Source organism: Papaver somniferum, chromosome 1 (genome assembly GCF_003573695.1).
Source record: "Papaver somniferum cultivar HN1 chromosome 1, ASM357369v1, whole genome shotgun sequence".
Lineage (NCBI taxonomy): Eukaryota > Viridiplantae > Streptophyta > Magnoliopsida > Ranunculales > Papaveraceae > Papaver > Papaver somniferum.
Window position 1 is genome coordinate 212,386,044 of NC_039358.1, and position 11,210 is coordinate 212,397,253.

At 36.6% G+C, this 11,210-nt stretch overlaps 1 protein-coding gene across 1 annotated transcript; it reads left to right on the plus strand.

Annotated features, from left to right (window-relative positions):
- The first annotated feature begins 9,060 nt into the window (after positions 1–9,060).
- LOC113359714 (F-box/LRR-repeat protein 12-like) lies at positions 9,061–10,251 on the plus strand. The gene has a single exon (XM_026603308.1). The coding sequence runs from the start codon at positions 9,061–9,063 to the stop codon at positions 10,249–10,251; it is 1,191 nt and encodes a 396-aa protein (XP_026459093.1).
- Positions 10,252–11,210: the final 959 nt, after the last annotated feature.

The window sequence follows — 11,210 nt, forward strand, 5'->3', positions numbered from 1 at the left end:
TGATGTCACATGAATGATGCAACGCGTGTTGTGGACAAGTGCATTCATAATGTAAAAGACCCAGTAACAAAAATCTGATATGGGTTTGACCGGTTAACATATTATTGACAACTAAACTACAAGCAACATCCTAGAAATCCTTATTCCTACTAACAAAAAATCGACCCCTATCCAAGATTAAATGCATTTAAATCTCAACATAAATAAGTAAGTGTATAAGTTTTTCAATTGTAAATAAAATTTTATATGGAGTCAATTATTTTTGAATTATTGTAATATCTGTCTATACAACCAATACATTAACATGAATTTTTAGTATAAAATTTAGAATAGTAAGACACCTAATGGGAATCAAAGTTTCATATCTCTTTTCAAATAAAACTAATCACAATTTTTTCAAGAAAAAATATTAATGTATTTGTCTATGGGTGCGGGGCGAAGCCCGCCACGCTAAATTGGATGATCCCACCAGCCCCGGTGCGTAGCACGGGTTAGATACTAGTAATAATTAACGCTTGCATAATATTTCAACTCGTATAGTATAGCATTCTCATAAGAACTCCATGCGTACAGTGGCGGAGCCAGCTTTTAAGTTTAAAGGGGGCTAAAAAATATTTTCATAAACCAAGTGGACTAAACTATAAGAAATCAGGGGTTAAATTCTAAAAACTAGTGGACTAAACCTAAAAGCATAAGAAAATCAAGGGCTAAATATGGATTTTAAAAAATTTAGGGGGCTAGAACCAGGGTTAGTCGGCCCTTGGCTCCGCCCCTGCATGCGTATAAAATATTGATCACATTGAACGTCATTCGCATCATATAAATAATATCTTTCGCATAAAAGGATTTGAATAGCACATCAAACGTGAAATCGTTCGCGATAAATTAAATAGTGTTGAACAATCGTATTGTTTTACTCATCATATTCTTCCTTCAAATGAGAAAAATATAGGCAAGTATGGAAATACAAAATCGAAAATCATGTTCTTCACTAGAGGTAAAATGGGTTATGCTAGCACGAGCACAACCCATCCCAGCATGCTAAAATCGGAGCCCAGCCCAACCCAGCACGGCCCAGCACGTTAGTTTCGTGGGTTGCTGGGTTAGCCTAATTGGCACATTAACACAACACAACACGCGGCACGGATAAACATGTGGCCCAGCACAGTACATCACGTTAAGAAAGCACGTCATAGCATGCACAAATACACAATATAACAAGGTACAAGACATTTTGTGTATATTTCACAAACGAGTCACCATTCTAGCTAGTTTTTGACATTTTATGATGACTTATTTTCATAACAACACATATAATACCATATTGAATATTATTATGTCAAAGCCTCGAAGGTACTAGTGGTGCTGTATACTTGATATAAAGAAACTACTAGTGCTATTAGTTTAGTACACAAGAAAATGAAGGAAAAGCTAGCCACGACTTTCTATTACTTACTCTGTTTTTCACATTTCTTAAAGATGTACATATTACAGTGGGACAATGGCTATTTATAGCCGAGAACAATACAAGTCGGTGAAACACAAGGGTAACACGTAACCAGAAAATGTGTCAATATTACATTCAATTCTTAACGGTTAAGCATACTCTAGCTTAGTGTTTATCTTGTTGGTGGGATTAAATGAATTTTATCCCTTGACCAAGTCGGTGGATCAGCCATCAATACGCTCTTTACCCAACACTCCCCCTTGGATGATCCGCCGTTCCGTAAACTTCAACTTGAAATAACCTTCCTTTTTCGATGACCGTCGTTCCAAAAATAATTGGTAGCTTTGAAGTGACGATGGTCTTAACAAAATTTCTCTCGTTGTTGAAACAGCGTTAGGAAAACCATTAAGGACAAAACCTGGGATTAAAATGAGAGTGGTCTCGCCACAAAAATTGTTTTTGACAAAACTGCGCCAGGAAAACCACTTGGGAAAAACCTTAGCATTGAGAAATACTTTCTCCATTAAATTTGGTTTAGGAAAACCTCTTGGGACAAAACCTGAACGCATGCGTCAGGAAAACAACTTGGGATAAAACCTGAGCGCCTATAATTCATAATAATGCCGACGTCGATGAGTTGCCTCATTAAAAACCTCGTCTGGAAAACCACGTGGGAAAAAACAAGATCAAAGAAAAAGAGTACAACGGACGTCGCCCAATAATGGTGCTGGACACGCATATGGTGTCTCGTTAAAACCTTGACAAGGAAAACCCATTGGGACAAAACCTTAGTGAAGGAAAAAGAGTACAACGTGTGTAAGTCCAGTCTATGATTCTACGAGTTTACCCCCCTGAAGCATGATTTCTTAAAGCGGTTTGGTGCAAATATTATACAACATTCAGGAAACTACTTTACCATTTGCAGTTATGGAGGATAGACTGCAGGTCTTGCGCCGAGTATACCACTATCAATGTACACCTCGCATTTAGATCCTCCATCTATTGCACACCAAATTTCAGCTTACTGGTTTAACTTCAGGCATAATAATAAAAGGCTTCTACTCTATGGGATCCCGTAAGAATGGTGCTAATTCAGTAGCTCAACAAGTATCATGAGTATCAAAATTCGATACTCCAGTTTATACAGACAGGTTATGCTAGCATGATCTCGATCTTCAGGTCGAGCAAACGTTTCACTTTCAATGAGATCTCATATTTTAGTTCAAGCGTGGATTTTAGCGCTACTAAGGGATATTTAAGAATCCAAAAATGATATCATCAATCCATTCGGATTTTAAACTTATACCAAGAACATAAAACACATACAAGTATTGTTCATGAATTTCTCCAATGTGGTGATAATGATTTATTTCAAGTCTGACATAGTTCACAAAGTCAGGTGGTTGCCTGAGTCAGAAACTCGAATCCTTCAGGGATTCAAATATAATCACCAATAACAAGATGCAATCTGAGTCCTTCAGGGACTACCACGCTAAAGTGCATAAATTTCAGGAGAACATTTTTTTTTCAGAACAAATCCTGGGGTTTAGCAGGAAAACCCTTAAATCGTACTTAAGACGATCATATTACTCTCTCTGCGCTTTACATCAAACACCAACCTGTAACATTCAGGCCTCACACTTTTACAATGTGAGTCGGATCCGATATTTTGCGCTTTTTGGAGAGATTCCATCCTCTACCTTATTTTGAGGGGAACAGATTATATGCCTACCAATCACGATGTCGATGTTCCTCTGCATAGGGGTACATAACCACCATTGTAATTAGATAATCGACAATTATATAGATCCCACACATTTATCTAATGCATGCATACTCAACAAAAGTTTCACAGACTGGTACCAGCGCCACTTCAGGGGCATTATCATCTCCTCATTTTTAATGAGGTATATACTTAAAGAGTGTGGATCATATTCCGATAGTCTCCACGAGCACTATATGTAGTCTCTCTTCAAGAGCACTACATATTAGAAAAGTGATTGGACTCTGTTTTAAGAGGCATATATGAGGCAGTTATTCAGACCTCAAGCGTGTTTTAACACGATTTGGTCATTGCGAGATGCATGGTTTAACCTGCTGTGACAACTTCTCATGTCTGCATCCTCAAGCAAGTGACAAAAAATATTTTCCCAGAGCTATTACAGTTATTTGTTTTAATCATGAGTGATCTCCAACACCTCAATTACATCCAATATATTGGTGTGACAAAACAAATGAGATGTCTCACGCCAATTCTAGTGGTAGCCAAACTTTCTTTGATCAGGATAAAACTTAATCAGATAACCTATTTAAATGTCGACATTGCTTACTGCAACCTTTATGTGGTGCATGTCATCTCCATGACTTCAAGGGAAAACCCCTTTAAATTTTGTCGACATAATACATGCCATCTTCAGACGGCAGTCTTTCTCCCCCTGGTTAAGGCGGGAGATACTTTTTAGGTTATCAACATAATTCGCACCATCCTCTTGTGGTGACTTTTATCCCCCTTATTAAAGTGGAAGAACCTTAAAGGTTATCAACCTTGGTCACACCAACTTCTGGTGGTGGGTTGTCATGCCAACTTCTGGTGGCATCTTAGTCTTCTTGATCATGGCGGAAATGTTACTATCTCATTTCTGGAAACTTCTGGTTCCATAGTTTTAGCTGATTTTCAAAAAAATACTACTCATGATAGTTTTTAGAAACTAATTAAACCACACAATAGGTATCCCAAAAATAACTGCAGGCTCGATAAAAGATGAGACATTTCACGCCGTTCCTTGTAACGACTTACTTCCTCCCCCTAATGGCGGGAATACAGTCTCATCTGCAATAAGACATTACCAGCTCAGGGTTTTAAATGTCTTATGAATCGAAACCAACATATATATATATAGGTGACGTCATCGACCAAACACGTAAATTGTAAGGTTGCTTCGCAAGACATAATTGATGGTAAATAGTTGGTCGAGCAATAAAATAAAGATGCTTAAATAAGGAACTCAACTAGTCCATGTCGAGTGCGCACATGTGCTAACTATATGCTCTATATAACAACAACTGAAGGCAGTCATCAAAAGCCTATAAACTTACCACCAAAATAAATGGACTTAATTGGAAAGTCCAAAAATGGATGCGCAACCACGAGATTTGCACAAACATTTTGGAAAAATCTAACATTACGTGTTAATATAACAAGAGACCATCTAGTAGATGCATCTATCAACAGTAAATTATTGAAATAATTGTTCATATTGCAGGGTGAATATGTCCTGCAATTGCCACCTTGAATCCTTTCTAGGAATTAATGTTGGTGATTCAACAACGAGTTACCATAATTTTAATGTTAATGCAATTTAATAACTAATTGTCTCAGGGAACAAACAACACAATTTACATCCTCATATGATAGAAGCTTCGGGTTCTGTAAAGGATGTTTATGAGCCTTTCGTATCATTCTACTCATTTTGATAGAGCTTGGGTGTCCAAACCACACATGCCCGAGCATGAATAATTCAAGGGTCATTAAACTTCTGGCGAATAACAACGTGGAATTCGACTGTTTGAATTCTCCTATGGCACACCCCATAATAGAGAGCCTTACGCTTCTTTACAACATGCTTCTGGCACCAAAAAAAAAATGAAGTAACAAAATACTCCATAAAAATGCTCATTTATCGTTTCAAGGTGGTAATACCAAATATTCTAAAACTCAACAGATTCTTCTGGAAGCTGATAGAATATAAGGCAAATACTACATCACCAAATAAAATGATATACGCCTTTTGCAGACGTCTATCATACTATTTGAACCTGAAATGATATTTTACATCTCACAAAACCTCTACAAGGTTATAAAAGTGGTTCGAAAAATATCTGTTTGTTGTTTCTTCTAAATTTGAATTTGAGACAAATATCTTCATCGTCCATATCTTACTGGATAGATTATTTCTGGAATCCGTATCCTTTGATATAAATTGATGAGAGAAAAATAGTAGAGCCATTAACAAAAACATTTAGTAACCATGGGCTACTTCAGGAACCCAAAATTTTATGGCTATTCCTAAATTCCAACTATTTCGATAGACCAGTTATGGAGTCTATTTTATGGATTACTGCTGGAACCCATAAATTTTGGACTATTACAGGAAGGCACAAAATATATGTTGGACTACTTCTGGAGTCGACAACATCTAATGTATTGCTTTTGTAATCCATTACTTACAAAAATAAGCAAAGAAAAATAAACAAAACTTAAAACAAAGGATAAACATCAAAACACATATGATACTAATATAATAAAAACAAATCTCCAACTTCCTCACCCTTAGGGTCGACGAAATATTTATTTACAAGTGTGCAAATGGACACACTTTTTACAAAATTACATGAATATCGGTTACAGGTCACCTCAGGGACCAACGATACAAACCAGCTAGCACTTTTGTAATGGGTCACTTCTGGGACCGACCTGCTAGTGGAGCGTGCCTTTTATATCCATACCATGCCACATGATATTCCAGCTTTTGGTGGAATTATTTCAAACTTTCTGGAAATTATAAAAGCTGAGAAAATCAAATTTACGCTATCCTTCAGGGATGCGATAATTTCTCGCTTTACCGGTATTAAAATTATTAGTACCATAATAAAATGATAATCAAAGAAAATTATCAACTTTTCGGAATCACAATCCTTTACCTTTGTAAACAAAAATAAATACACTTACTAAAATTATAAGCACCCGCCTTTAGAAAGGGTACTTATATTAATGTCTTCTTCTCATAGGTATGATTTAGTAATCATCAACCGGTCGAGAAACTAACACCCTGTTCATAGCAGAGAAGATATAAATGATTAGTACTAGCTTAATACAAAGCTAAAAGCCCAAAAATTAATAAAAGCTAGAAGGGGGAAGAAAAATGATATTCTCTTCCTGTCTTTATCGTCGGCATCGTTGTATCTCCTCTACTCATGATTTTCTCTCCACCAACGTCCTAAGGAGTCTATCGTAGTTATCGAGCAATTCGTGCTGATAACGTATTGACTATTAATATGTCAAAGCCTCGAAGGCACTGGTGGTGCTGTATAGTTGATATAAAGAAACTACTAGTGCTATTAGTTTAGTACACAAGAAAATGAAGGAAAAGCTAGCCACGACTTTCTATTACTTTTTCTGTTTTTCACATTTCTTAAAAATGTACATATTACAAAGTGGGACAATGGCTATTTATAGCCGAGAACAATACAAGTCGGTGAAACATAAGGGTGATACGTAACCAGAAAATGTGTCAATATTATATTCAATTCTTAACGGTTAAGCATACTCTAGCTTAGTGTTTATCTTGTTGGTGGCATAAACTGAATTTTATTCCTTGACCAAGTCGGTGGATCAGCCACGAATAGGCTCTTTACACAACATACCTAAATATTTGGAAAATATATTTCGATATCGTTGTTATAATATCGTTATCTATATATACTTGACTAGAACATTAATTCACATGACAGTGATCCAATTTTATATTTGGTGCGATATTTTTTTTATTGAATAAACTTGTTAATTTTATTTGAAATAAATTCTGAAATAATTTCAAATTATATGTTGTCTATTTAGATATCGTGATAATGTCCAACTTAATGTATACCATTAAGTGATCTCAAATTATTTATAACACATGTGCCAGCACGACAGAACACGTTACGTGTTGTGCCCGTGGGCTATGTTGTGCCTAGCTTTTGACTACAAAAGTACAGTACGACACAACACGTTTAAATCATTGACACAGCCCAGCACGGCACATGACACGTAAAGCACGCGATTTCGTGTGCCAGGCCTGCACGTTTTACACCTCTATTCTTCACCTTCTCAATCAGAATTATCTTATAAAAGGCATGTTAGTTAGAACGTATTATGTTTTTTGATGAAAACATGAGATACTTAATCAGTCGAAGCTTAACTTAATATTTGGTTAAGAATCGTGCAAAATCCCCTAATAGGATAACTTACACAATGACAATGAGACATAATATTTTCAAAGACAGGTTGCGACAGTATCTCTTTCTTTGCGATAAAATGCAGGGAAAAAACGTGCGCAAATAAGTGAAAGAAAAATAATTTCATCAAAAACGGGAGCGCCCAGATATCCGAAAAAAATAAACAAACAAGAATGTCTACGGAATGCAAATTATGAAAATCAAAGATGCAAAATTTTAAGGAGCATTCGGTTCGTCAACTTGGCCGCTCTGAGAAGCTTGATCTATGCGAGCACCTTCATCATTCGAAGAAAGATCAGGACAAGAAGAATCTTCAGCATCAGTTCGAGAGGCATCCTGAGCATCGCCTTCACAAATGTGAGAATAATTAATCACATCAGTGGCACCATCACCAGCTTCTGTCTCCTTCAAAGGAATATCCCGAGAATGTTTACTCTCATCAAGGGAATTCTCACTGCATAAGCTGTAATCATAATTTTTTACCTAATGTTGGACACTTTGACTTGTCTTGTGAATCTAGTCAAGTTACAATTTTCTTAAAGTTACAAACAGAAGTGAATTTGTAGACAATATTTTGCTGTTTCATATCTCAGTTGCTTAAGGCTATATTTTGACGAATTCGCTTAGCTTGCTTCAGTAATTAGGCATCAGGATCTTTCTATTGAGTTTGTTTTTCAAAATATTCTGAAAATTTAAACTACTTACCGATCAGTTCCATCTTGTTGTCTGTACTCCATGTACTGTTTGCTAGTAAGTAAGCATCAAAAACACAGGAAATACAATCTAATCACAAAAATGATAATTTGCTAGTAAACCCATCCTATGTTCAACAGATGTTCTAACATAGAAGATTCAAAGGTACATGAAGATGCCATGAATAGCATCTTCACTCGATAATAGAGAGGCAGACAAAGTCAAACCTCAGACCTTCTCTGGCAGCCGTTGGCATCCCCGTATCTCGTCCAGCACTGGTACTGGCGACCACATTCCAACCGTTGGATTGTTTGTTGAGCAGTTTAGTCTTGAAAGCTAATCGAAATTCTACCTCCGCATAAAATGGGAAAACAGAGTTTGATGATGTTTGTATGCGTCTCCTGATTGGAACCGGCACATCTGCAATTATATGCATCGCTGCGCGCTTCTTACTCTTAGTCCCAGGTGCCGACGTCTATCAGGGGCTTTTTCCGTCGGGCCTGACAACTTCTTAGAATTTATGTATTACACGCCTGACAAATTATGCAAGCAATAGCTGTCGATAAAGACTAAGATTAACCTAGCAGATATATCAAATACCCACCGGAAGTTTTTCCACACAAACAAGTTGTTTAAAACTCTTTCAACAAATCTTCTTAGAATCCTCTAACTTCTGCAAACTGTATCCATCCCCTGGAAAAAAAATTGATCGCGCACTGCGGAATCAAAATTTGAACGAGTCAAACCTCTTCCGGCGCTAAATCCACAGGTATTTTTCCTCTAGTACTTAAGATTTTTTTTTTTTTTTTTGTCTTCTTTTGGCTATCATGGGACTTTTGTATGTATCTTATATCTTTTGCTTATGGTATATTTTGAAGTGATTTTAGCTCGCCTTGTGGTGTCGCAGGATTTGGTCCTTGATGATGAGTTTATCACCCAATCGAAAGCGCAAACAAGGGTTTGGTAAGATCCCTGCTACTTCAAAAACATTACAAGAACAAGGGGTAAAAGATAATCATGTCCGTCCATGTAAAATCAGTAGAATGTCCTTATCTTCTGTTCCAAGCCTCCCTGGTGACTGTCTGGATCTTATATTTAAGTGCCTAAAAACTAGAGATGATCGCAATTCTTTTGGGTTAACTTGTCATCAATGGCTTCATATTCGGGACAACAATCAGGAATCCTTATGGTGTAAATCCAGAAATTATGAGCCAGCGGATTCAAAAATTAGTTCAGAAAGCGCTGCAATAATTATTTGTAATCTGTTGATTCGATTCCAAAACCTCCAACGTTTGTCTCTAAAAGGGTGCCCGGGGATATCAGAGGTTGTTACATCAAAGTCACAGTCCTTCGGCTCCAAAGTTCGAACTCTGGACTTGCGTTTTTGCTCCGTGTATTCTGATATGCAATTGGCTTTAGTATTTTCATGGTTTCCTCGCTTGACACGCATTAATTTGCACTATTCTAATATTAATGACAATGGTTTGGCGGCCCTGGCCAAATGTTGTTCATCCTTAGAGACAGTTAACCTCTCCAACTGTTGCTCGATTACTGACTCAGGATTAAGTTGTCTTTTACAAAACTGTCGAGAACTGCGTTCACTGTTTATTTCATACTGCAGCAGTATAACAGGTATTGGCTTTCTAGGGTGTTCACAAACCTTAAACCGACTTGGAGCAGGCGGATACAAACATAACCAAGAGGTGCTTAACGCTATTATTAGTGGCGGTGAACTTGAATATCTGTATCTCGAGACAGCACCTGATGAATCAGCCAAGATCGAAGATGCGAGCATTATTAATATTGATACAGAAGCAGTTCTAACGATTTCAAGAGGTTGCCCTTTATTGAAGGAACTATTCTTATCTAACTGTGAGGAGGTAGAGCTGGAAGGATATGAAGCTATAGGTATGAATTGCAAAGAATTGGAGAAGCTTTACGTGATGGGGTGCCAAAGGTTATGTGATACGGGGTTGCAAGCTATATGCGATGGATGTAACAAGCTTATCGAATTATACATAGATAGAGAAAAAAATAGCTGCAGCAGCTCTGCTCTTGAGCAATTCAATTTCAAGGGGAAAAAACCTGAATTGATTTTATGGCCGTGTTCGTAGGTTTTCGAGTTGGTTTTAATTCAATCTTGTGCTGACACACTGCATATAGTCTTTGGTACTGCTGAGAACTTTGTATACTATTTCCAGAGATTGATATTCCAGTGAATTTGCAATGCTTACTTTGTTAGTTGGCTATTTGGTCATGGGTTGGGCTACGTGCACAGTCACACTGCTTTATTTTTATTTAAAATTCAGGGTCCGCGAGTTATAACCCCAAATGTATCACTATTCATCCACAAAAAAACTCATCAGAACAAAAGTAACACAAAAACCCCAAAAAAACAAAAATAACACAAATACCCCAAAAAATTTGATGAAACAAATTTTGAAATTTGGGTTTTTTGTACCGATTTTGTTTAAGATGGAGTTTTAATGGATCCCAACATAGAACGTGATTTTTGTACCACAAGTCTGGTCACCTTGGGTTTTTATAACTAGTTCTGTAAAATTTATGTAGTATACTAGATGACTGCTGCAGCAGTTAGGCCGACTAAAAATTTAAACTAATTTGAGTCGGCTTTATACTAATTTTCGTATTTCACCACCATCTAACTCGAGCCGGAGTTTTGAGTCGAGAGTTTTATTTCATACATTGAAGTGTTTGTAAAAAGAGTCAATTATTATTATGACCCTATATATTACTGATTTTACTCTCGTGACCCCAGGGTCATATAAATAAATATGTAAATTATTCTTAAGGCCCTACCATAATATTAGAAGTTAGATTACCAAAATAACCTTCAATAAAATATTAAATTCCAGGATACGTATCGTTATATCCCCATTTCTTTCTCCGCCAGTTACATAACTGCAAACACTCTCGGAAAGGAAAAACACTCTCAGAAAGAAAATTTTTAAATATGTTTCTACTCTCGATAAATTGTTAACTGAAATTGTTAAATTCTACTCTCAATAAATTGTTTACTGAAATCCATCATCAAAAACGATTTTTTATCATC